This window comes from Montipora foliosa, chromosome 5, assembly GCF_036669935.1.
Source record: "Montipora foliosa isolate CH-2021 chromosome 5, ASM3666993v2, whole genome shotgun sequence".
NCBI lineage: Eukaryota > Metazoa > Cnidaria > Anthozoa > Scleractinia > Acroporidae > Montipora > Montipora foliosa.
Window position 1 is genome coordinate 984763 of NC_090873.1, and position 27500 is coordinate 1012262.

The 27500-nt window shown below is 37.5% G+C and overlaps 1 protein-coding gene and 1 long non-coding RNA gene across 3 annotated transcripts; one reads left to right on the top strand and one right to left on the bottom strand.

Moving 5' to 3' along the window:
* The first annotated feature begins 9296 nt into the window (after positions 1-9296).
* LOC138003304 (uncharacterized) lies at positions 9297-19273 on the top strand. Its single transcript, XR_011123481.1, has 3 exons — positions 9297-9367; positions 13534-13585; positions 19139-19273. It is a non-coding gene; the product is annotated as an uncharacterized lncRNA (long non-coding RNA).
* Positions 13017-27464, bottom strand: LOC138003302 (anosmin-1-like). 2 transcript variants are annotated; one of them, XM_068849302.1, is made up of 11 exons: positions 27237-27463; positions 25035-25073; positions 24854-24913; positions 24638-24719; positions 23761-23802; positions 21487-21659; positions 19264-19495; positions 18711-18962; positions 16111-16230; positions 14786-14833; positions 13017-13550 (listed from the first exon to the last, which is right to left on the bottom strand). In XM_068849302.1, the coding sequence occupies exons 1-11, from the start codon at positions 27366-27368 to the stop codon at positions 13435-13437; spliced, it is 1296 nt and encodes a 431-aa protein (XP_068705403.1). In that variant the 5' UTR covers positions 27369-27463; the 3' UTR covers positions 13017-13434. The 2 variants fall into 2 exon arrangements, with proteins under 2 accessions (XP_068705403.1, XP_068705404.1); XM_068849303.1 differs by having other exon boundaries at positions 13283-13550; positions 16111-16227; positions 27237-27464.
* Positions 27465-27500: the final 36 nt, after the last annotated feature.

Sequence of the window (27500 nt, forward strand, 5' to 3'; positions counted from 1 at the left end):
ATTAATCATCTCTAATGGAGAAAAGATTACCATAGCAAAGTAAATGTGGGTTGGGTGAAAGCAAGTTAAAAGGGAAAAATAACTCACTTCCGGTTGCCGTCCGCGATCTGCAAAAACGTCCGTGCTTAAGTTCCCTAATTAGCTCCTCTCCAAGCGGTCAAATGCCTCACTAGTTTAAGAATGCAATGCGTGTGTACGCTGCCACAAGTTAATATGCAAACACGGGATGTTTGGGCTTTCAGACTTTTAACCTCGCGTTTTTGCTTATATAAAAGCTGCATTCACTATGCTGACAATTTTTAAGCTAGTGAGCCTTTTGACGTCAGTTTTCCCTGGTTCCAACCCTCTGAGGTCCAATCGGTTCAAGTTGTTGAATGTGAGTAATGGCGGACCGTTACACTCAAAGTATAACCGGTCCTTTGGATAAAAATCAAATAGCTCAAAATTTTTTCAGTCAGATGTTAGTTAAGCAAACATTAAAAAATAACTTTAAAAAATTAAAGCTGTGGCGACAGGGGGAAAAGTTACTTAGAAAGATTCAATATCGCGCCAGTCAATCAATTAGCGTTTTAATCAAGAGGTTATGTCCTAAGCTGGCGAAGTTCATAGGGGATAGCCATTCCTTATTTATTTCTTTGATGGTGAGCGGGTTGTATCCTGAGAACCTAGCAATCTGATTGGTCACAGTAAACCAAGGAGACGCTAAGTGAACGAGTTCGAAGCTGCAAATGTTAATGACGCGGTTTTCAAGGAAGGGATGTGATGATGATGATGATGATTACAAAGCCTTTCTTTCTTTTCTCCGACAGAGGAACAGATTAAAGGCTGACCCAGGTCTTCTTTTTGGCAAGAAAGGAATTACGACGTCGAACAAAGCTTAACTCGTTTCTTTCTACAACGACAAACCAAGAAGAAGCAAGGCCGACTTTAAATGCGAGTTGAAGTATTAACAAGGCGTTGGCAAGAGCACAGAGGCTTCAAAACACAAATCGGCGGGAAAAGTTCGAAGCCGAGATGCTACTTTACCAGGTAAGTTCAGTCAGTTGGGTAGGAGAAGATATGGCGTACCAGATTTAAGATAACAACCTATACAACTAGATTTGTAGTAAACAGGTCCTAATCGATTTACTCATTATCATCCGGGCTGTCCGCAGAGGAGTGAGAGGGGAGGTGAACGATTAACGTATTCAGACTTTGTTGCTTTTTGTGCTGTTTTGACCTCCCCTAATTCCCCGAGTTTTAACCCCGAACTTGGGCCCCTTTACAAGAAAGTAGGTACCTAGTGACTAGTCTTTTTCCCTCGTGCATTGTTTCTTTATGTCCTTCTCCTTCTTATGAAGCACGGAGTGTTGGTGACACTCGTTTGTGCGCGAGTGCTTCATAACCCTTCAGTGTGTTTGGTTCTTTTCTGTTCTGTAACCACTCATGGCTTTTGTCTTAAATAAAATACAGGATCAAGAACGAGACCAACCACATCCCAGGAAGGTAGTGATCTCGGTTTGGCTGACGTTCACGATGTGTTCGAGGAGAAACTTGGAAACTTAGGGAAAAAATCTGGGAAACGAAGCTGCGATTGGATGCTTTGAGGGACCGCAGAAAAAAACTGCTGCTGATAAGCGCCCGCGATCGGCCTATCGAATACCCATGTCCCTGTTACCCTGGCAACAGCACTGAGCGTGAGAGGGTCACTCGGGCTAGTACTCGGAAAGGTGGCGAAAAGCCTGAGGACAATAGTGAGGATGAAGGTAAACGAGTTGATAAAGGAGAAGTAACCACCTTAAGGGAGATTTATGAGCTGACGTTTAAGCGTTAGCTTGTCCTTGAAGCCGATTGAGCAATTGTGGTCGTTAGTGGTTCATGAAGGAGCTTTTTTAGGGTTGTATACCGGAAGACGAATGCTTTATTTAGTGGAAAGGCTACAAATCAGATCAAATCAAATGTTCGTTCTTGATGAGAGAGAAACTGGAGTTCCACAGGATAACACCATTTGGTGCAGAGGAGAGAAACAATTTAAACTCAACACACACTGGTGAAGGCCGCATTACTGAAGGGCGAGTGTTCTCACCAAGGTGAACTCCCTGCTCCCTAAATTTAAAGCTTTGTGGTGTAAAAGCAACTTTGAAAAAAAAAAAACAAAAACAACAGAATTCGCAATAGAAGCATCCTTCATTGAATGTGTTTGACTTGTAATTCTAGAATCGTCCGTTAGCAGCTAGAAAAGGACGAAACAAGCCTCTTAATCTGATGTCACGCAAAGTGGAGCCGAAGAAGAAGAAGAAAGTGAAGACCAGTTTGAGGCGCAGCAAATGTAGTAGCCCGGGAGTTAATTGCTTTTACCAGACAAATGATCACTGGAGGCTTCCTCCTCTTTGGACAGGTTAATCATATTAATACATTAATTAATTAGGTTAATCATATTAGAGCGAGTTTCAATCGAGTGTCGTTAAAACCAAAACCGAAGTAAATTTTTGGCCAATCAAAAAGGACGGAGACAATCCGGAAACCAATCAATCTCGAAGTAAGCCGACATAAAGCGCGGGAAAATGTCCACGCGCGAGCCGTGGCTGGTTCTGGTTTCACTTTTGATTGGTTGAAAAGTGGCGCGAGATTGAACCAATCACTGAGTGAAGTAATGAAAAACCAAAGCAATTCGCTTATTACTTTTAACACTCAATTGAAACCGTTTTAATACATTGTTTGTAAAAAGTTTCCTCTTTTTTTTTATTAATCCTTCTTTCATTAGTTTCTTCAATGCCCATTCATTCATTGTTGCGAGTCACCCGTTCGTTCGTTTATTCATTCATTCTTTCAGTTATCCATCGCCATCGGTCCACATATCGATTCATTCCACTGCTTGCCTCGTTCCTGTTGACCATATCGGTACGTCATGTGTTAGGCCGAGTGCCCTTCTTATAAAAAAAAGACTAGGACCTCGAAAGTGCCCTTGAGGTTGTTTTGTTTTGCCTTTATTCAAAGAGTGCGATTTTATTTAAATTTACTGTATTTTAAATTATCTTTTACAGGAGGAGGATTCTGCTTTTGTCCAACCGCTGCAAATAATTCTTACTGGTGTTTGCGAACAATAAATACCACTCATAACTTCCTCTACTGCGAATTTGTTACTAATTTCTTGGAATTCTTTGATCTCAACCAAGATCCTTATCAGGTAAGGCAAAATGGCCGACATTTCAATTCTCTTTACCTGTTCAGGTCTGTTCAATATTAACTTGACAAAATAAATTCGGTAACATTCGAGTTTAAAATCGGTACGAAGGTGTAAAAAAGTCACTTCCTTTTTTTTCTTTAGATTTTGAAAGTGGGTTTGCTTAACACCTGACTGGCAAAATTTTGAGCTTTGATTTTTATTCGAAGCCTGTTTACTTTGAGTGTAAGTTTTGGATTTCACGGTTCGCCATTACTCACGTTTCAATACTGACCGATCGGACCTCAGAGGGTTGGATCCAGGGAAAAGTGGACGTCAAAGGTTCACTAGCTTAAAATTCAGTGAATGCGCTTATTATATATGCAAACCGCGAATTAAAAAGTTTGAAAGCATTGCATTCTTCTTAGTCTAGTGAGCCTTTTGACGTCATTTTCTCCTCAATCCACCTCTCTCAAGATCTTTAAAGTTGATAATGGCGGACCATTAAATAGGAAAGTTTCCAGTTAAAATAAACAGGTGTCTTTTTTAAATCAAGGCTTAAAACTTTAGTCGCTTAGTGTTTAGTTAACATAGTTTTGAAATCCGAAGAAAAAATAAGCATTGATTTTTTGGTCACAGGGTGAACTTTAATCTGTGTTTCTCTCAAGATCGACCGCAGCCAATGAATGCAACCCTGATCGATTACCTCATTGGTTGGTTTGTTGATTGATTGATTGCGTGATCGATCGACGTGTTTTGATTTGTTGGTTCTGAGAAAGTGCTTTTTTCAATTTCAGACTCTATAATGTGATTCATGAGGTAAGTCCTGGAGTTTTGTCGCAGTTACACCAACAATTTAAACAGGATGAGAGCTTGCCAAGGAGAGGACTGCACTTTGTTATCATGGCAAAAAGTATAATGTCGCTACCCACCTCCCCTCCGTTAACAGCTGCTCTGTTGCCAAGTGTATGGACAAGACCTGTTGTAGCTGTAACTACTGAAAACAAAGGACTATCAATTGTAAATGCCAGTGAAAATCGTGTTGCTTTGAACATAAAGAAGATTGGGAATCTAACGGCATTGAACCCAAGTCTTTCGGGTTCCAGTCCTTCTCCCAAGCAAAGTCGTTCGGAAAAGATCCAAAAATCTTTGGGGACCTTTCGTAAGTACTCCCGAAGTACCTATCGATGTATCAGAAAAGGCAGACTCCTTGATGAGTTTAACTGTCACGACATTCAAGTCTACGGAGTTGAAACTGCAGACAGAACATTTTACAACACCTCTGCTTTCACCGACAAAGTCGATTGTCGGCAAAAAATCATCCACGACTTCAAAGCCGAAATCCGATGTCATTCGGTGAAACCACGATAAACGAAGAGACTGAAGTGATTCCTACAAGCGATGCCGAGAGGCCGATAGAAAATGTATCACAACCGACGAATGGCTCCGAAAATGTGACGACAGCAGTTGTTGCGACTTCGGCGCCCGAACAGAATTCTTCAAAGACCGCGCCTTTGATGAAGGTACCAAAAACGTTGAATGTTAACGAAATCGCTGTAAGTGAGTATTCGACGGTAAAACCCGCACGTCGAAAATCCTCAAAACGACGAAAAACATGGGGAGAAGGAAGGCAAGGGACCTTCTAAAAAATCCAAGCAATCAAGAAAGGTAAAAAGAAGCAAGTGGGAAAAGCTATTTCGCTGGTGCCGAGCGCTTCTGGTGAAGAACTTTTTTTGAACTTCAAAAGAACCAAACAAGAACAGACACGAAATCGGAAAAAGAAAACCAGTTTCGGGCTCATCTAAGAACAACGACAGATGACAATCGACCATCACCGAAAAACTCTCGGAAGCAAAACAAAAAGCCGTGGGAAAAAAGACTCACGACGAATTCAAAAAAACGAGATAAAAACCAACCAAAAAAACACCTCACCACAAATCAACAACGAAGGGATGGGTGAAGACGAAAGCACTGTGTCTCCTTTAAATGGCGGCGATGGGCTTTAAAAACGAACGATATTATTTTAAGAGAATAAATGCAAGAGAACTGGAATCTAAAAATTCTGTAGTTCGAAGAACGCGGGATTGTTCAGGAGAAAAAAACTCACTTGAGTTTGTTAAACCAAAAAGTCAAAATCTGTGACCAACAAAACGACGATTACTTTTCAGATCGTTGAAGCTTTTTTCATGTTTTAAATGTGAAATATACATGAGTGTTTATATGGGCGTATCCAGGTCTGACGTTAATAGTTGAGTGTTGCCTGGTTTGGCGAGTCTCACCGGATTGCGCTCCTGTTTGGCACTGCGTTCGGTTTTTAACTAAAAACGCCGAATTATGCCTATAGAAATTCTCTTTGATCAAGTTTTATTCCAAATTTGGAAAATTTTAAACGAAGTTTAAGAGTGATGCTTGTTTGTTACAGTGAAGTAGGTTTTAGGTATTTGTGAGCTTAGGCAAAACAATGAGGATCATAATGGCTCGAGCTTTTGGGTAAAGTTGACGTTGGATCAGACCAAAGCTAGAAAAGATCTCTGTACCTTTAACCCGTTTCTCAAAAGTTCCGAAAACTTACTCGAACCCAACAAATAACCATGATCCTTGAAATGCTGGTTTCGTTTATGTTTCAAGGGAAAAACACAAATAATTGCCTGATTTTATGCGCTATTGCTGGTTTGCAAATGACGTCATGGTGACCGTGTCGGGTTGGCAATTGCAAGGGCTGGGAACCAAACTTTATTATTATGCAAATTCTGCGGAAAGAAATTGTATTGTATTGCCATCCAACATGGTGGCCAAGAAAAAAACGTCGTCCAGGGGAATTTATGACACCCGAAAGATTTCGGCGGCATTTTTGAGAACGCACTCAGATTTTAGGAAGACCTTCCAAGATTTTTTGATCTGTCTCGGAGGTCATTATTTTTTCTGCATTCAAACTCTCAAGACTTTTTTACACGTAATTCCTTGTGATGATTATTTCCTTTTCGTTTCAAGATATTTTTAAAATACCAGCTTTGTGAGTATAGGAGGATTGTGGTCAACAGTTTTTCGGGACTTTTGAGGAAAGCAGACCATGGTGAACTCTTACACATAACTGTGGAATTTGTCTTAAACTACCCGTGTTGTGTGTGCGTGCGTGTTTGTGTTAAATTATCCTTGCTAGCTTCGTGGCTACATGAGCTTGTTCACTCCCATGTCCCACACTACCGAAACGATAAAATTCTTTTGCTATTAAAATAGCGGTTAATTCCTGAAAGTTTAATTTTGGGCATCAGTGCGCGTAGGCTCAAAACCCAGGTTCTATTTTTGCCTTCCTTGGTATTTAATATAATTTTGACTATATTTTTATGCATTAATAAATTTTATTTTTCACATCATTTTTCGATCCTTCCGGTTTCCATATCTGACGTCTTTTCATCAAAGATGGCGTCTGTTATGAATGGCCGTTTTCATACTGAAGGGGCATCACAGTCTAGACGAACCTTGCGTCTCTCACAATCAACCAAGCGTTTTTATTTGTCTAGTGGGAGCTGATGAGCAAAATCCTAGTAGTATCATTCTTTACAGTAGGCCAAGTAAACAGGTCAACTACAAAATGTTTGCCGAAGTTTTTCCCACGCTTTTCTGGTATATAAATGGCCAAATTAACCTCGGAATTTAATTCCAAAAGCTAAAAAGAAACAATGTGAGTGAACAGTTAGCTCATCGAAAGCATATCTTGTTTACCGACAAAAAGGAAGCTTTATTGCATTTTTCTGCTATGAAGCATTCGGTGCTCGCTATGGATAAGACAGTTCCTCCAAAGGAGGCTAGTAGCTTCTGCCTTTTTTTAAATATAGTTGAAAAGCTTTCTTGTTCTGAAATTTCTGTTATTTCGAAATCGTATTGAACAGTTTAAAGTTTGACAAATGCAATCAAATTTTGGTTGAGATATCATTTTTCTATATTGCGGTTCAACTACCATGTAGTTAAAAACCTTCATTGTCATAATTTTCTTAGGTGTTGGGTGATTAAAGTTATACATGAAATTTGCGAATATTCTTTTCTTCTGTCTCCATTGCTGCTGATTCCTCGTTTCGTGCCTTTTTCAACAATCAACGCAAAGTACCCGGAGAAAACGTCTTGGTGCAGAGAACCAACAAACTGAACCTCACATATGATACCGAGTCTGGAAATCGAACCTGGGCCACATTTGTGGGAGGCGAGTGCTCTCACCACTACGCCATCCCTGTATCGCAATCTCTGGACACAGCTAACAACGATGTAATGTAGAATTGCTCGTGGACGAACAAAATGATCAAATGGGAATGTTTTGGTGCACCAAGTGAGCTAAAGTATGTTCTGCTTTTAAGAAACAGGCGTTTTCTGCAATGTTAAACAGTAATGCTAGGGTAGTCCCGACAATTAAGGATAGGTGTGTCCCGCCAAGTTTCTCAAACCCCGACCCTATTTAAGGGTAGAAAATCGAGATTTAGTACCCTTTTTAAAGTCCAAAAGGCCTTGCACTTACGGCAATACAAGCTACAAACGTCCCTTTAAAATGGCTTTGTTAAACTTGAAAACGTGTATTCAGGCGTGTAGTACAGTTTTAATAGACCATATCTTTTTCGTTTGCACGTTGGATGGATACTGCAATTTAGTGACCTTATCTAAGAAGTATCTAAGGATCACAATACCAGAAATACCAAAAAGGATACCCTATCGTAAATACTTATTTCTTTGGCCATCTTAGTTTTATCAGAAATAACACACAAACAGCATCAAACAGACGCATCATTTCAATCCAACGCGCAAAACGAAAAAGATATGGTCTATTTCCCTATTTAAGGATTGAGCACCTCAGAAACCCTAAGAACCCCAGCTGGCTGCCCAGTTGCAGTAGTGGGTTCATTTGAATAAGCTATCTGCCGCTTTAATTCTTCAACTTCCAATTTGACATTTTGAAGTTCCAATTTAAGAGCATTACACCCTTTGCAGCTATGATGCTGTAATCCAGGAGAGGCGGTACATCCAGGTCTAAGGCTTCCCGAACTACACCTTCCATGTTTCCGGTAGTTGATTCATCGTTGTCGGCGCCTTGGATGCCACCAGTGGCATCTTCAACGTCGCGAGGTGGATCACTACTTTCGCTTTGATTGCCTTTGTCAGCAGGGAGAAAAGCCTGCATTTTTCTCTTCACCTCCTTTTGATCCGTTCTTTGAACTTGCAGCGTTTTTGTTGACGGATATAGAGTGAATGTTACTCCCTTGGTCTTCAACGAAGTACATCTCTCGCTACTGGACAGCTTAGGTTCAAGCAATTCTAGCTTGTCAGCGCAAAATTCCTTCAATTCATCGACGGTTCCATCCCAAGTATATAGATTACGATTTCTGTCGAATCCTAAGGCCTTACAGCGTAAAATTTCAGTAGACCCAGGCTGTGAAGCACTCAAAATTACGGAGCTCTGTGAAGTCTGACCGGTCGCCGCCATTGCCAGGCATGTGTCCTTGTGTGGGCCCATTTTAATTAGTAGGGCTAACGCTCACACGGTCTATATGGGTAGTAAACTAGCACTTCACGTGCCAACGTTTTTTTTTTACAAATTGTCCGCCAATCAGGATGTGTGTATTTGAGTTTGTTGGTGGCCACGGTAAGGCGCGTTGTTTGGTTGTTTGTTTGTTTGTCATTTATTTGAGCAGGTCGAAGTTTTGGCAGCTATTCAGCTATTCACCCACCCATACACTCACAGAGGACAGCCACTACACCTGGAATTTCATCGCCTACTCTTCTCGAATAGTGTGTGGGTTCTTTAACGTCCCACAGGGAACCAATGAACATGAAAGATATTTGTGAAATCGGGCCTCCTCAGTTATTTTAAGACCCTGAGCGTTGGTCCGGCCGGAGTTGAACTCACGACCTCCCGCATGGCAGCCCGATGCTCAACCGCAACTGAGCCACCGGTTGCACTGTAAGACAACAAGACTTAGGGACACACTGAGGACGTGATTATGTCAGCAGCAGCCAGAAAATCACAATATGCGAAAGAAGGTTTCTTCACGTACGACGGCTGTAAGAGACATAAGAATGTCACAGAACTTATTCTTTGCGATTCCTAACCGCGAAAAGACTGGAAACAGGTCTGCATATAACGTTCAGCAATTCATTGATGATTGTGTGCAGGGAGGCGTCGTGTGACCTCGAGTATCACATGTACAAATTTGGAAAGTCACCTTAAAGATCTAGAGGAAGGTAAGCCATACAATTTTAAGACAGAACAATCAATCAACACATCATCCTAAGAGGCGTTCATCTCATGATTACCCAGTGCTCATGAATTCAAAGCAAAGAAAACAATAATGAACTTCTGTATGTATGTACGTTCCCTGCTTTTCTTTCTTTTTGCTTTCGTCAGCCCAGCGAAAGCAAAAAGAAAAGAGACCTCTGCTAGCAGGAAAATATGTACGTAGATTGCACATAACTGTCAGACAATAGCTTCAAAAAATACATATTTATTTCTTAACACGACTTGTGAAGCAAATATAAACTATAAATTGTCTAATGTAACAACGAATTATTTGTGGTGTAATTATTTGAAAAGTAGAGGCAACACAAAAATTCCATCACCTAATTTACAGCTAAATTTAAACTTTGTGTTTAAGCTCATAAAATACCATCCTTGGTTAAATTTTACACAACTTGCTAAGACAATTTGCATGGCCTTACTTTACACATGCCACTGAAAGAACCATGTACGCTATCCAACTTAATATCCACTTTAGCTCCCCCCAACAGGAGGTCACAGGTCATATAAAGAACAGGTCATTGGTTCAACAAAGTGAAAAAAGTTCTTTTTCAACTCTCAGTTTTGACCAAAGTTCTATAAGTTTGATAATATAAAAGAAATCAGCTAGTGCTTAACCTTATTCTAATTAAGAGAAGTGCGATCATCTGGGTCCGGTTGTTCAAAAGCCGATTAACCCTAATTCCAGATTAAAAATTAACCAAGAAGTTTATTTCTCTACTCTCAAATGCTGTTCGACGTTGATATTCGGATAAAATTTACATTAGTAGATGTTGATCTTGAAAAACAAAAATAAGCAAAAGAAACTTTAACCAAAAAGTTGAAAACATGAAACAAAAGTTTACGGTAATCCTGGATTAAGTTAATCGGCTTTCGAACAACCGGGCCCTGGATGTTTAGTCCTGAGAACGACTGTTTAGGATGACAGTGACTGATGCTTCGACAACCTGAGCAAAAGTGATGTAACATCAGTAGATGGTGTAACCATTCTGGTTGTTGATGTGATAGGTTATCTAAGGGTCAATCCACACTGAAGACAAACTCTCTTTTTGTCCTGGGCCAATTTACATTACGGTAAGCCTGTCAACCCTTATCCTACAGGGGAGTCAGATTTCTGGATTTCTAGTGGTTGTTTGTGAGGTCTGATGGCAATACAAATTGAAACCAGAACTTGCCAATGACGCCTGTCATGAAAACAAAAGAAAGTTAACACAGACAAAAATTTTGTAAGGGTTTGAGGCAGAACAGCTGCTCCTTTGATAAATTTGTCTGAGTCAAAACATTTTGTCCTAAAACCTTGCTGGACAAACCATCCGCACTGATAAAAGTTACGTGTTGACAGATTTTTTGGCTTAAACAAACAGTTTTGTCCTCAGTGCGGATTGACCCTAAGATAGCACGTCAGTTGGCCTACTGTCAATGTCATCGTAAACAGCCTTTCTCAGGAGTACATTCACCCAGACACTGGGGCACTGTCACGCTAAATTTGCTGTTTTAGGTCAAAACTGGGTAAAAATCTTAATTAGTAAATTTGTTTTAGCTCACACATACAACATCCCCGACAACCCACTAAGAAGATCTATATGAAGTGTATTTATGGCACAAACAGCTGATAGTATTTAATTTTTGTGACTTTTGGGATATCGTGTCCATCCTTGGCCACAAAAAAACACAGAATAGCTTCAGTGCACTTCAGTGGTTATTGGTAACAAAACTAGAGCATTATTTTTTGGTCTTCATTAATGCAAAGACTTCTTTCAGTGCCTTGAAGTTTGACTAAAATAGCATGACACTGCCCCTTAAATTTAATTACCATATGACTCCTGGGTTCAAACCATTTATGAAAACCATGTTTATTTAATTTTGGCCAGTTCTCATCAACAGTAACGAGAAGACAGGACCAAAGTTGAAAAGCAGTTATTTACTTTGACCAACTCACTGCAGTTACAGAAATTTCTGGAGCCAAAATGATTGTTGAAAACTGTGTTGGAAGTTAGATTTCACTTGAACACTGTACCTGGGCCTGAAGGATCATTAAAAGTTGTTTCAACATAATGGTAAAACAATGACCTGAGGTGTGACCTTGGATCTGACCTTAACCCTTTGACCTGTGAAACACTTTCCTGTCAAAAACACAAATTATTTCAAAACCCTTAAGCCTCAACTTGTCATAGGCCGTCAAATGGCCCTCTAGATTGGCTTAGGCCCTAAAGGACATAAGGAAATATACACCAATGAACCACTGCATTAATCCCAAACACAATAGAGCTGCATTTATACTGATACAGAGAAATAAGAATTTGTAATAATTATTATTGCAGGTTTGCATGGTACATGATTTTGAACACTGCATACTTGGAGACAAGTCATCTGCACAAATTTTTTCAGCCAACGATAATTGGCGGTTTTTGCCTCATAAGAGATGCTGGCTTTTCAGCATAGATACTTGTATTCCACATAAGAAAATGTCTCCTTAAATTTAGACAAATTATCATTACTTTCACATCCACAACAGGAAATAACAAATTGTGTTGTATCTCTGAAATAGTATGTGCACTATGACTGGCTGATTTAGCAGGCTGTATTCTACATTACAGCCCACTACATACAGCCTACTAAATTCGAATTTTGATGCAACATTTTCTTGCAAGTTTTTCATATTGTTTATTTGAAAGAACTTTGTGAAACTGTTTGAATCTTGCAAGCAGCTATTTCAAAAAGCCATTAAGTATTAGTCATTTTTCAGATTTTTACACATGCACCTGTACAGTTGAACACTTCCGCTTGACTTTAACAAGTTTTCTTTCTTTAGATATAATAATAAATAAATATCTTAAGTCTGTACTGTAAGTTAAGGAACATCGTTTTTTCCTGTTCATTTAATTACGTGGTCTTCACGTTTTGTGCTTGGGCCATAAATTAACAGAAAAAATTCGGTTTGTAACTTACAGTACACTGACCTCATTGTAACTCAGTTGGTACCGGTAATAGAGGTACACTGTACATGGATCTGTTTCACGTTAAAGTTGGCTTGTTAAGTTTTCTTGTGACGACAAAGCTCGATGCTGGATGGTCACAAATTTCGTACCTCAAGTAACTATTTAAATAAACAAATACTGCTTCAATTTTCATGGCTGGAAGATACTATGCAAATATTCCTTCAGTTCTTGAGTTCATCTGGGTTATAAATAAAATCCTTTGAAACTTTGTTCCTAATATCAAGTGCTCATTATATCTAAAAGCTATAAAACAATGCATACAGCTGTATGACCAAAATTCTGTTAGGTCTTCTTTTTCTGTAGCCCAGGATCATGGCAGAATATTTAACTGGAAAGTCCAGTAAGCAAACAACCTAATTTCAGAATCTGCTCTCACCTCTATATTATGATGAATATTTGGGAGAAGGCCAATACCAAAATTATAGCCAGTGGCAATGTAAGAGAACAGTAATTTTTTTTATGTCGTCAAAATAGTTGCAAATAATTATCATAACATATTCCTTTACTACAGTCCTAAAAATCCCATTTGGTTTTAAACCTCAAAAATAATGGTCAAGAATAAGATGTAAAATATTATTTTCATTTCATTCCTTTTTTTCAAGTTTAAGTGGTTTATTCTTGAAGCATTGCTAAAAGTTGAAATCTATATCAAATGCTCAAGATCCATATATTACACATTAAATAACACGCAGCAATCAGTTTGAATTCCACATAATATCTACTTAAGATCATCTCTATAATCAACAACAAGACTGAGTACCTTAAAGATGGTACTGCAACTTGGAATTTTCTTAGAGACCATGATCCCTGTTGGATAGACTTTTTTGTAAAAGATTAAATTTTTAATTCTCAATTCATCGTTTGACCATATAAAATGATTCTGAGAATGGTCACTGCACTGAAACCAATGGAAATTCAAATGGATTGTTTCACTGAAAACATCTTGTCATGCAATGAATAATGATTACTGGTATTATTGAGTATGATCTATTCTTGCTGCATATGTAATTTAAAAGTTAAAAAAGTACTGCAAAACACAAAAATACACAAGTACAAACATTTATTAATACTGTTGAGACCCTGATATTCTTTGCATGACTTTTACTGTCTTCCAGCTTTGAAACAGAAGAATCTAAAATGAAAATCACAAGAATGATGTCAAGAAAGGCAAGTTTTACACATACTATATTTTTAAAGTAGTGATAATACTGGAAATGCATATGTGTAGATGCAGTTGTCCCCCAATTCAAAAGAGGTATTTGAGTCACATATGAAATTGTCTTTGCAGATTGATCCTTTTTTCGCCTTGTTTAACTGTGTTTGCCAATTAAGGTTAAAGTTGTTTTTATCTGAAGGTTAAACTGGTCTTAACCTTGGAAAATGCATGTTGTTAGAGAGACTAGCTTTGACATGCAGATGGTACAGGTTTCTACTCTGGACATTGGAAAACCCACAGACAGTGAGTCATACACTTTTGACTTTAATTTTCAAGGGCTTTATATTCGTACTTGTGCCGTCGTCCAGGTCAAATAAAGACTCATACAGATGAGTTGCATTACTCCAAAAGTCATTCTTCGGATGAGTGAAATTTCATTCAATGTATTTTTCAAAGTTTCAAAATTTTTATTACAGGAATTATTACCTGCATGCACAATGTATTTCAAACCACTTTTTGTTTCTTGGAACTTCAAGAATAGACAACTTTCATCTTAATTGGTGTCCCATTTTTTACCACAAGTAGTTGTATTTTCCATGAAAAATGGGCAGGATCAATTGTTATGTTTTTTACTGCTGGTGTTTTCATGAATGACTGCATGTACATGGGGAGACTGAAGAACCACTACTCAACACCTTACTACCCTGTGCTATTAGAGGGTGATCTTATAAAAAATTAATGAACAATGCTCTGGACAAACAAAACTTCTTCACTCTCTTGTTTGGGCACACTGCCATAGACAATTAGACCATGGCACTTGGTTGCTTAGTTTTGACTTTGACTCAATTGCGATTTTCATCCTATGTTGGTAATTCATGGCGAACATAATGGACAAAGTTTTCCACGTCACAATGCAGACTGAAATAGTTTTGGGCAGTACTGTAGATTGCTGTCTCAGCCAACAACTCAGTTGCACTGTTCTTAAATGTGTTGCATTTTTAATAAACAAGTTTGGCCTGCTTTGAAAATGTAATATAACATGGCATTCTGTTTACATGATATTGTATCTTTGTGCTCATGTTGACTTGTTTTGAGACTGATGTCACCTTTGTCAGGAGGACAACAACAATGGAGCCAAGATGGCATCATATTTTAAACAAAAAATATTTGTTTTTGTTGTTAATTAGTTAATGCTGTAAAATACTACAAACCTTCTTGAGCTAAATCACTGATGTTGCGTGAAACTGTTGATCTTGTTTCTAAGAATTGAAGTTCACATTTTAGTTAAATTGTCATTTTACAGAATCTGATACAATCTTGACTTACACTGTAGTGCAGTTTTTTCATAAACACCACTGAAGGCAGCTTTGCTTCAACCTAAAATCATCCACCTTCCTCTCTCGCATTAATTTTGTTGGACTACCAATTCTTTAAGTCCAATTCCACGAGTGGTTATAAAGATGTCTGTGTCATCTTTCATTCTCACAGTGCTCAAAAAAATGATACATTAATCGAAGGTATTTCAAGGGCCTTAACTTGTCTTCACTATATTGTGCCCTTCTTCATTCCTGTCTCTCTTCTTTCTTATACAATCATGATATACCGTAATATGATGAATGGAGGGAAAAATAAAATAAAATAAAATAAAAACCATAAAAATACAATAGTGTTTTCATGTAAAAGGCCCTCGAAGGGAGTCCATTGATGGCCAACTGCATGCTGATGGCGACTTTAGAACCATTACAACCAAAAACTACCATGTACCTTTCCATACTCGGTGCAAATGTGAAATGCACTTGTGTAGTGTGTAGTTTATGAGCAAATGTGATGAGACAAGAATTTAGAAATTTCCCTGTTATCAGAGAAGATGAGAAAGTTTATATAACCGGTATTGCATGACATTACATCACTATTACAAAGCTACAATCCGGGTCAAAAGACTTTGGGACACTTGTCAAATTTTGGGCAAAAAGCAGAAATTCAGAGACCGTGAAAAAATCAACATTAGGGAGCTTAAGTACGCATGTTTTTGAGACGCGGACGGCAACCGGTAAGGAACATTTTGCGTCCCAGGACAGTGGTGTCCCCAAGAGTTTTATACTAATCATCTCTAAAAGAGAAAAGATACTTGGCGATATAAATGTAGTTGTGTGAAGACAAGTCAAAAGGGAAAACAGCTCACTTCCAGTTGCCGTCCGTGTCTCAAATATGCGTGTGCTTAAGTTCCCTATTGCAGTGCCGGGATGGGGGAGGGGGGATGGAGGAGGGGGAAAAAACGGGAATTGTCCCAACAGTTTTCACCGCAATTGTGGGTGTAGCACTGCTGTTTATTACCAACAACTTTTCAAAAGTTTAGTCCTTTTTCAACTGAAAAAATACCTTTTTCTACAAATTATAAAAATAAGTAATTATTACTAAAAAAGAGAGAGCATAACACCATAATGATAAGCCAGATAAACCTAATTAGCTTTTACTTCCAAAGAGAAAGCATAACAAAATAATGTCATCTTGAGTATTTTAGATTAGACTTAATTACCTTTTGTTATTGCTGTTGTGGCCAGTTGACTTTCTTTTGTCTTTTTCCAAAGTGTATTTCCTTTGACTTTCCCTGTAACCTTCTTAATTGGTTCTTTGCGCTTTTTCTCCACAACAACTTCTAGCAGAAAAAGAAAGATAATTTTTAATGACAATTGATATTGATCCTCTTCAATATTTGGTTGTTACTAGAAGTAATTCCCATGGGTGTGGCTTATGCTGAGGGTTAAGCAATCACAGGGTTGTGGAGGCTTGATCCAAACGCTAATAATAATAAGTTTTTCACAATGCATCATCTTTGAGCAACTAATTTAGTGCTTATTTATTGAATGTAGACCTATACATTATATATTACAGGGCTCAAAATTAACAAAAAAATCTAGTTGCAATTTTTTCAACAAGATACGAAAAGTTAGTCACAATTTCATAAAATTAATCCTAGTTGCAAAATTGTCATGCTGCACTGTGTTGTCAGCGGTTTAGCAAAACAGAATGTGAGCCTGCAATGCTTCTGTGTAAAGAAACCGCTCAAAATGGCGAATGATCGAAGGAATGGAGTTGTGCATGTAATATTGCAGATAAATTACACTACAATTACACTACCTTCAGATTGAAAGAAAATTCACAGCAAGAAACAAAATCATTTTGTCATTTCTTTATTTATTTTAGCAAAAGTAGTGGCAACTTCTAACCCTTTTGTTTCAAAAGTGCAAAGGTGAAACAAGTCGCTAATTTGCGACTTCTCCAGATATTTTAGTCACAAAGGGAAAAAATTTAGTCACAAATGTGACTGTATTGGTTGCAATTTTAGTCCTGTGTTAGTGTTCTATTTTCTATGGCCCCATCTGCCATCTCTATATACTGCCATCAGGGCTTGACACTAATGTTTGACACCACTTTTCACTTTGGAGATTAGGTTTCAAAATTTATTTTCCACCTCAAAATTTCACTTTCCAAAATGGGTTGCAGTATTAAAGTTGCCTACTGCAGAAGTCATTAAAATGTTTCTTGGTACCGTCAGTGCGTTATTTGACGTTATTGAGATGCCCTAATTTCAATGATTAAAATAATTATTTATTGAAATTGGGCCATCTTGACGTTGAACCACCAGCCCACCACATTTGCAGTCCAGGACGAGGATCAAAGTTAGCGATGTTCACAGGGTGCTTAGATATGAATCCTCATGAGCCAGTCTAGATTGTCCACTATCTAGCATTTCCTTAAATTTGGCTTTCTTCAAAGTCATTTTCTATTTGTGTAGGCTCATCATCGCCACTTGAAATCCGCATAAATCCAAAACAAAAAAGGTCATCTTTGAAATCCAATATCGCACATTCAGTTACCAAAAGTGATTTTTTTCGTGTGCTGTACGGTCCAGACTTCCTCAGACAGGAGCTCTTCAATATGGTGGAAAATGAGGTTAAATCCTGGCAAACATTTGCATTCATACCTGCGAGGATCATAGCTTTACTTATAATTATTATTGTTGATGTTGATATAATTACACGTCATGGCTCATATTTTTCTTGGTTTAACCCATTCACATGTACTGGTAATTGGCAAGTAAAATCATCTGGCATTAGCAGTGAGAGTCAAATCTTTAAGTCTTGCTCTTACTGTAAGTGTTGGAGGGTTAAAATTTTTCAAACCAGTTCAATTTTGAGATTTCTGTCAAATATTCATTGTCATAATCTGAAACAAGGAAAAATCAAAATTGCACTACATGTAGTTTGAAAGGTTTTGATTAGAACCAATTAGAAAATTGATCTGATAACAACATTATAAGCGTTAAGTGAAGTTTCTCTTGGTAAAAGAAATATGATTACTTGGAGTTTTGTGTAAATTAAGCTAATGGGCGTGTTTCAATAATTATTATACGATAATGGAGCTTGAGCAAACATGAATGCAACAAGAATGGTGATGCATTCATTTAAAATGAGTGCAATTCTTCCAAGGAATGCCATAATTCCCCACTCCTGCTTTGATGGTCCTATTAAAACTTGATGGATTATTTCAAAGTATTGAGTGTACAAGTATTTAACAACATTACTATTTTGTAAAGTACTTGTTTACAATCAATGTTTAGTTTACCAATAAAGTTTTAAAGATTTTGCCACTTGTTTCCTTTTCACTTGCTGAAAGACTTTGTTTGGTAGCCGATTGTTTTGATAAATTTGCGTGAAAGGCTGATGCCAAAGTCAGTAAGACGTGAAGTGCATTGTATTCAGTGACACAACCTTATTATAGGCTAACTCCATACCAACATTACCTCACCACATAGCTTTGAATATTATTGTGGGAAGAATGCATGGCTTTCTTGGTAGCACACTAAACCTGAGGATGATGGCTGATAGTGTTCAAGGCAACCATCTGCCACTGGGAGAGGAGTTGTAGGTTTACAAAAGTTGTTAGTGCTCATGGAACATCCAGAGTGGGCAAATTATTGTTGCAATGATGTATACTATACCCAAATCGGGCAAAGCAACATCCCTGCCCCAAGGTGGCCATGAACCACCACAAGAGAACATACACAGAGGAAGCAAACTGTAGTCTTGAGTCAATTTAATTTGCAGTCACTGTGACAAAGTGTCGTTTCCTTACCTTCTTGTAAAGCTAGTGTTCGAATTTTGATATCCACCCATGGACTTCTTAATTTTTTTCTGCCTCTTCTACCATATTTTCCAATGGCTCTGATCTCGATAACATATGTTGTATTCGGTAAAAGCTCCTTTATAGTGTACATGTGTATATTCCCCATGATGCGCTTGTCTGTTACCACAATGTTTCTGAATTTGTTGTGATGACTGTCATATCTGAGACTCCATGATAACTTATATACATCAACAGGAAGCCCTGTTACATGAAAATGTCAGAGATAATAAAATTATATTAAACCAATAAATCAAATAATTATACAACTTTTTACATAAACTAAACAGGTTACACTTCTCTAGGATACACTATGTACTTATACAAAAAATAATAATAAATAATGTATATTTGCTGCAATGGCTAATTATTTATCACAGGGCACAAGAGAGTTTGTTGCAGCTTCAGTCTGATCCACTGACAACAAGAGCCTGAATCACTGACAGCTTCTATGTCTATTCTGCACATTTGGGATGTAGAGTAAATGTTATTTGCTGATGCTTACTCAGTTTGCCTTCTGCCGGCTTCCTCCATGAGACATCGACATAAACATGATTTTTAACTCTTCTCATGTTGCTAACCCTCAAATCCCTTGGTGGTCCTGGATTTTGAGGTTTTATGAAAACAGATTTGCTTGGAATACTGAAGGAGCTGTTGCTATACTGATTGACAGCTGCCACTTTGAATTGTTGCTTTGCTGATGGCTGAACATCAACTTGGACAGAGTGGGAAGTGGTCTGTGTAAAAAAAAAACAACCTTACTGATGACATCAAACTTACTAATATATTTCTGTTTGATAATCTCACTTTATTATTTTTATTTTTTGTATAGGAATGCATAGGAACTGATATGTGAAAGGCAAATTCATGTGTACATTTAGATGCACATGTAATTTTATCTCAATGCACAATGAAAATTCCAATAGCACTGCTTGAAATAAAATAAAAAATTCCAGGTTGTCCCTGTTTCAAAAGCCAGGCAACTAAACCCGTAAATTTGGTTGCCCTGATAAATGCTTGGTTTATGTCCTTTGGGAAACCCCCTACTATTAAATGCATGTTGTGTTGAGATGCAATACCATGGTGTTAGAGCTTGAGTATCTCATAGTTCTAAGTGTGCACCTGTGGTTTTCTTGTGGAACTCTGGCTTTAAGTTTTAGCATATTCAAAATGGAGTCTTCGACCTCAGTCGCCAGCTACATGTGAATTTTCCTTGTCTGACAATTTTCTGTATGAGCTACAGATAATTATTCAAAACCATGGGAAAATGCTCAACTGCAGCAAATTGATTGTTAACTTCACAGTACCAATGCTGGAAATAACAGTCGGCCATCAGACATTGTCCGAGCAAATTTTGAAAATGTCCGGCCAATTTCACATTATGATCGGACACGATGACCGAACATCTCACCAGCACATCTTGAGTTCTCTTCTTCAAGGTGTTGTCAGTCAATAAATTATGCCAGGTCCAATTTGTCAAAAGTCCGACCAAAAGGAAGATTTCCAGCACTGCAGTACTATCAGACATTGACAACAAAAGACCGTCGAGTGAGTTGGGTGCTGATTATGTAAAACACTTTCTACTTTTGGCCAGGTTGTCTGTTGTTTTTTCTTCCGGCAGCCAACCTTTTCATTTCACCAAAAACTAGTCACCCAGTAAACTTTCTGGTCATTTGGGACAACGGGACGACCGCTAATTTCAAGCACTGCAATAGTTTAAAAATACTGTAGTTGTAGTCAGGCATGATAAAGAAAAATTAAAAAACTTGTTGTCACTGACTAAAAAACTTATGTAAAAAGAACGTTTCGGTCAAAATACTATGACCTTCTTCAGCATAAAATGGCAATAGTTATCTTTCAATAATATTATAAATAAATTATTACACCTTGTAACCAAAGAACTAAACAAACCCACACATGTAGCTTTCACTCACAGCTTAAATAACCTTACAACTTATAGGTAACATTTGTTAATAAAGTTCTACTTATTAACTGAGAACGAGGTCTTTATGAGAAATTCTGAAACTGAGGCATGGCAGTATCAACTGAGCAATGACGAAGTCGATATAGCAAAGCCAAGGATTTATTTCTGAACATTTTGTGTGAACTAACACATATTCTGTCAAAATAGATGGTTACATTTAAGGCAAATGGTTACAATTTGTTAAGGTACATTTTCAAGATTGACGTCCTCAAGAAGAAACAGCCAGACAAACACCAATAAATGCAGAGAAATGCCAAATTATTTAGCATTTACTGGATTCCCTTCAGTTTTGTTTTTAATTTGCATGATTTGTTATCAGCCTGTTGGCATTATGGTAAAATAATGACCTGGCACTTATCCTATCTAATAGTGTATAAGCACTCATAATTTTTATCAGCAACTAGTACTAGCCGTATAATAATTTTTTTAAATCAGTTTTCCTTGTCATGTGCATATTATTCATATTATTATGGTCCGCCTTGACCCTCACAAATTAACGAAAAGGTAATTAGGCTGCTTATTACAGTCTTATGATAATTATTGATCATCATCATCATCAAATTCCAATATTAATGGTCCATTAATCATTCTTCCAAGGTTGTTAACCCATAATTGACCCCTCATACACTTTTAGACCTGTCACCTTCATATCCACTTAACAGATGTGATGCTAACTTGTGAAAATTTCTTCCAATATGGCTGGTATTACTTTTTTGAAAGAATTCAGTTTATGCACACTCTCACCTGTTTAATTTCTGTCCAGGCATCTGCAGGGGTTGAATTTGACAATGAAGCTTTTTCTGTTTGTCTTGACATGACAATAAAAACTGTTCCTGGAGGCCAAGTTCCATTCCAACTTACAATGTAGGCATGTCTTCTAATGGACACTTGGACACTCTCTGGTCTCATCAATACACCTTATCATTAAAACACATTGGTAGGTTATGAGCCTCTAAGTAAGAGTGAAAATAGTTGCTGTGACTGTGGGTTAATAGTGGACGTAACTAAACAACGAAACAGCGAAACGAAGCACCAAAACACCATGTATGACCCCACCACACATTGAATGCGAGCTGACAAAGCTTGGATTTGAGATTAATCACTCACTGAAAAACTATGTCCCCATTCACCCATTGACATCCAAACCGGCCGAAGCCGGCCAGACTTAGTATTTTACTCTGTCTAACGCCAGACGATCTTACTCGTCAATGGGTTAAAATAATATCGTTATTGTTCCTAATCTCAGTCTTGATCAGAATCCGAATCTTAATCTCAATGAAATAGGAGCAATAACGTTTTAGCGCTAATTAGCCCTAAAACAATATTTAATCTCAAATCCAACCTTTGTCGGTTAGTATCCAATGTATGGTGGGGTCATATACAATGTTTTGGTGCTGCGTGTCGCTATTTCGTGGCTTAGTAATGCCCTCTAATAGTGGGACTTGACATCTGATGATTCATTGGCAAGACTGGATTGCAACAATGATCTACTGTACAATATCATTGTGGACAATTTTGCAGGAAAGGAGTTCCATAGTGGTGGGAGGAGACTGCTGTCACCACTGTGCCATCCCTGTCTTTCAGGTGCTTATTTGCAGGAAAGGAGTTCCATATTAAATTAGATCGTTGCCTAATCTGGCCTATTAACTTCAGCTATCATTAATTATTAATGATCAATAGTTGAATTTAATACGCCAGATTCCTTTCAGCTTAGGCAAGGGTCTAATTTAACATGGAACTCCTTTCCTGCGAATAAGCACCCGAAAGACAGGGATGGCACAGTGGCGAGAGCACTCTCCTCCCACCAATGAGGCCAAGGTTTGATTCCCAGACTTGGTGCCACACACGTGGATTGACTTTTTTGGTTCTCTACTCTGCCCCAAGATAATTAAGAAATTTTCTCCTGGTACTCCAGTTTTCCCCTATCCTCAAAAATGAACCTATGATTTGATGTGAGTTGCTTTGATATCTATACCGCCCCCGGGGCTAAATACAGTATTGTCAATTTAGTGGAACTTGTTCATTACATCTTTGTTGCAGTGCAACCTGACTAGAACACAAAATATTTAAATAACATAAAGGTCTTTTGCTGGGACTGTCACATAAGGTTCCTTCCGAATTGCAAGAAGTCCTTACAGTGGATTTCACAGAACTTTTGACAGGTGGTTTGCGAAGTTCGCTTCGAACTTGCCAAGTTCACTTCAAACTTGGGAATTTCATTACCTAACTGTCAATCAAATGGCAAACTTTGAAACGAACTTGGGAATTTCATGGCAAACGTCGTGGGAATGAACACTGAACACAAAAATGCGTTTTCCTCGCAAGCTGCTAAATACTGGATAAGTCTATTTTCATTTTCAACGACAAGAAGCAATGATTCCTGTGGAATAACGCTGAATTTCTTGAAAGAATATAAACCAAGATCTTGCATTAAGCTGCGGATGATCGATGAACATGACGGGACATTTTTGGGCAAACACTGATTAGAAACGTTATTCTCTACCAGTTTGTTTTGGATTTCACTGCTGTAAATGCTGGGATTGATAGTTTTACAAAACGCCATATAAATATTCACGTCATTCAGCACGCGCTGTCTGACCGAGTGCTATTTCCTCCTTTGTTGTCTTCAACATTCCCTCTGCAAAGTCTCAGTTCCTGTCCTATTTGAGATAGTAGTTCTATTCTAATTTTTAATTTTGTGTCGGACAAAACTTGGAATTGCCTTTCCTTGCACAGTGAAGGCACTCATTTCAAAGCAACAACCAAGAGCAATGGTGAAATTACTTCACCACATTCCCATGAAGTTCGGCGCAAAATTCCCAAGTTTGTTTCAAAGTTTGCCATTTGATTGACAGTTACGTAATGAAATTCCCAAGTTTGAAGCGAACTTGGCAAGTTCAAATAGAACTTCACAAACTGCCTGTCAAAAGTTTTGTGAAATCCACTGTAACAAAATCAAAATTGTTGGCTTTTTTAGAACTTATAATATTCTTCAAACAGGAAAGAGAACAAACTCACATTGATTTCTGGGAACTTCAAGTGGACACGATGAATTTAAGTCTGCAAGATGAAGAAAATCAAGATAAAATGTGAAAAATTACAATCTGTTGGCAAAAAACAATGCCCTGTGGGCTGGAAAAAGTTGTTTCATTTCCATAATGTATGGTATATTAATTGTCACAAAATTGAAGGTGTCATCATTTCTAAAGGTGGTTTCCTTTTCAAACTTTAACCCATTGATCCCTAGTAGTGAAAATTAGTAGATTTATTGGACTATTTAACTCGTCAATGGGGATTGGTTTAGGAGTCAATGGGTTAATTTTGATGTGTGGAAGTATACAACCGCAAAAAAACGTACAGCAATTCTGCGTTTGGATTGCCAACAAATCAGCTTGGAATTATAGTGTGAATGTGAAACTGGACTCCGGAAAGGGAAGCTGGTATTTCATTCATTTATTAACCATCCCCAATGGTTTTTAAATATAATTATGTTAATATAACAAGTGCTGCAGTTGCACTGACATCTGCTTAAATTCTCTAGCCTTTTGATGGAATTCCATTAAGAAAGGAACTTTAAATTAGCAAATCAAATGTGGTTCAGCGTTGTCTGTACTCTTATCAAGAATGATATTTGACATCACAGTGGTCAACGTCAAAGAAAATGTTTATTTCAGAGGATAACCAAGATCGTAACACAAGGAAAGAGCCAGCCTTTTCTAATACTTTTTAGCAATCTGAATGGTTTGTTTCCCAAAATTAGTGTTTCTGATTGGCTACACAAGCAGTGTTGTCTAGACTCTTATAGACGACAGCAAATTAGCCAATCAGATTGTGAGGTTACAAGTAATTTTGGTAAAATATGGTTTTGTGACAAGGACTTGTGGTTCATGCTTACCTTTTAGATTTAAATGCTTGAGGAACTTGCAAGAATCTCTGCAAACTTTTTCCAACTTAGTAGACTTCATGAAATTGACACTCTAATTCAGAAAACATGGACAGTGTGGGTTTTTTTTAAGGAAACCCTTTTAATAAAGCTAAATATTTATAATAATTTAAGATGTACCTTATTGAACAAAATAATATACCGGTAGTTCAAATTGATTCTACTTACACAAAATCTTGAACATGACAATACTTTGGACAATTTTTTTTCCTCACAAGGCTGCAAACACTGGTGAAAATAATTAGAAAACTTATTTTTGAATGACACTTAATAACTGTGTGAATATGTTTTATTACATGTACCTCTTATTCCATGACATTCACCAAAAAATTTAAATTTTTCAACTTACTGCCAAACAGTGGCTGTTGTTGTTGCATTGAAGTGTAATCTGTGTAGAAAAGAAAAGAATTCATATTAATTATTTTTGCTTGTAAAGGGTTTGTCATTAAAGAGTAAGTTTAGTGGGTGGTACTGTAAAATCAACCCTCCCCACCCCCCTCTCCTAACCTAAGGGCTTCCCATCTGAAGGGTAAAATTGCCTGGAGGTTGGCAGAGTAATATGTCACATTTTGTTCCATAACTGAAAATAACAACCAGAATCATTTGAAACACTAACAGAGGCATGCACTAACATTATAATTAGATTTAAATAACTGTATTATTTCCTTTTCAAAAGTATCACAGCAAAAAACTGGTGAACAAAGTCTTGTGGTTTGCCTCTTCTTTGTTGCCTGGAAGCCTTAAAAAGTCTTCCTCCATATTAAAGCAAATAATAACAGCAAGAAAGCTGTGAAAGGCTTTTTTTTAATTTCAGTAATTTTTTTCTTAGCATGTCCCCAAAAGTGATACAAGTGGCTTGTGCTGCTGCTAGGTGAATCTAACAAGACAGTGATATTTCACTCTTTCTATTAATATTATCGTTATTGTAGATAATAATAACGAACATTAATGATACTGTATTGCTGCAAGAGGGAAAAGGTGTACAGATTACCGTAAACAAAGACGTTAAATTAAGATGCCTTCTGTGGCCCGATTCCTACAGCAAGGGGAAGAGATTCCCACAATTTTGCATAAGCGTTGTCTTCATAATTTGGAGAAGCCACAACAAACTCTGAGGTGGACATCTTGCTTCATGTAAACCTTGCCAGGCAATACTAACAGAATAAATTACTATTATCTTACATGGCTATCTAGCTGTGAAATTTTATTTTCACATTTTGAGTTTTTTTTCCCAAGTGCATGTGATAAGTACTGGATTTTACAATAACTTTTTCAAACTTTTGAGCAAAATTTTAATGTTAAGGTTAATATTGCAAACAAATATGTATTTAACTTTAAAATGTAAGGAACGCCATAATATAAAACAAGACTTCTTTTTGCAATCTAGTGCTATATTTTGAATATGCTATTCATGCAAGCGGCAAATTACGGGATATTTCAATGCAGCAACCAACTTATTCGTGATTCCGGTTTGACCGTGTCAAACGGGAAGTACACGTGCCGCGCACCGAGTTTTCTGCATTTTTCCGAAAAGTAAAGTATCAATTGTCGATGACAAGTTTCTTAAGATCATTGCTTTTCACTCCTCAGATTGTCTTTAAAACTATTCAGATCCTGGAGGGTTTAGGAAATATCAACCAATATCAAGAAGCAAGCATGTTTCAAATTACAAATTGACTTAAACTTTTGCAAAACTAGCTAACAAAATTTACGTTCATTCGACCTTACAAAAAGGCAAGAAATGATACAAGACGATTTTTTTGCCTTCTGCAAACCGGATGAAAATCAACCGAACCGAGTTAATTAATTAATATAGTAAGCATTTCCTTAATGCAGTTCATTTCGTTCGAAGTATTTAAACGCCAGTTGCTTCAGAACTGTTCGGAAATTGTTCAGATCATAGAAATTTGAATTTGAAAGACGAATTTTGTTTTGTATTGTTATCTCTTATATGTCATTTTCTTCATATTAATAAATTGAATACAAGAATGTCCTGAGTGCAAACAAACACCTTTCAAATTAAATTTAAATCCGCATAAGCTCCGACACTAAGTTGCATGCTGACAGCAAAAAAACTTTCCTCTTGGCTTTCACTTGATTCCTCTTTTCATGAAATAACCTTAAAGACCTTGAACAACCTTCTTACTATGTGAATGAAGGGTCTGTTTGAATATTCTGCTAGATTCTTGTTACGAAATGTTCCTGACAGGAGAGATTTCATAGCAGGTACATTTTGCTAAAAGCAAGGGGATCAAAAGTTAATGAACTCGACGCTAGAATAAACGAATTTTACTCAGAGAATAGCAAGAAATTTAAAATTGGAATGTACAAGGAAATATGTAAGTACATTAGGGTCTTTGATCTCCTGCAGAAATTAGTGGCGCGAAGTTATTATCATGAAAATGAGATAAAAGATATAAAACAAGTTTAGATGACTTGGAATCGCTACAAAGTCGAGACCAAGAAGCTACTTTTCTATCACTTTGCAAAAGATCATAACCTGTCTACGGTTTTGGCAACTGGTACCGCAAAATCGGACGAAACGGCTCACCTGAGAAATACATCGGCTTCGGCATTTTGCTGAAGACCAGCTTGCGGAACCAACTGAAAAGCTCGTTTTTCCAATTAAGGCCAACCAGACGATTATCAAATAATATGACAGGACTTTTGCATAAAGATTCATCGCCCGAGAAAGAAATGAAACCAAGGTCGCGAGAAAAAATTAAAAGTGTCAAAACGGCTCTGTTACCAACAGAAGAAAACTTGGAGAACAGCAATTTGCATAACAAATTTCTCACCCACGTGTACCGTGCAT

Coding starts and splice junctions, on each gene's coding strand:
- LOC138003302 (XM_068849302.1), bottom strand. CDS start 27,368: ATGAATCTTTATGCAAAAGTCCTGTCATATTATTTGATAATCGTCTGG. Junction 21,660..23,760: donor TGAAGTTCCCAGAAATCAAT/GTGAGTTTGTTC, acceptor TTTAATGATAAG/GTGTATTGATGAGACCAGAG. Junction 19,496..21,486: donor CCTGGACAGAAATTAAACAG/GTGAGAGTGTGC, acceptor TTTTTTACACAG/ACCACTTCCCACTCTGTCCA.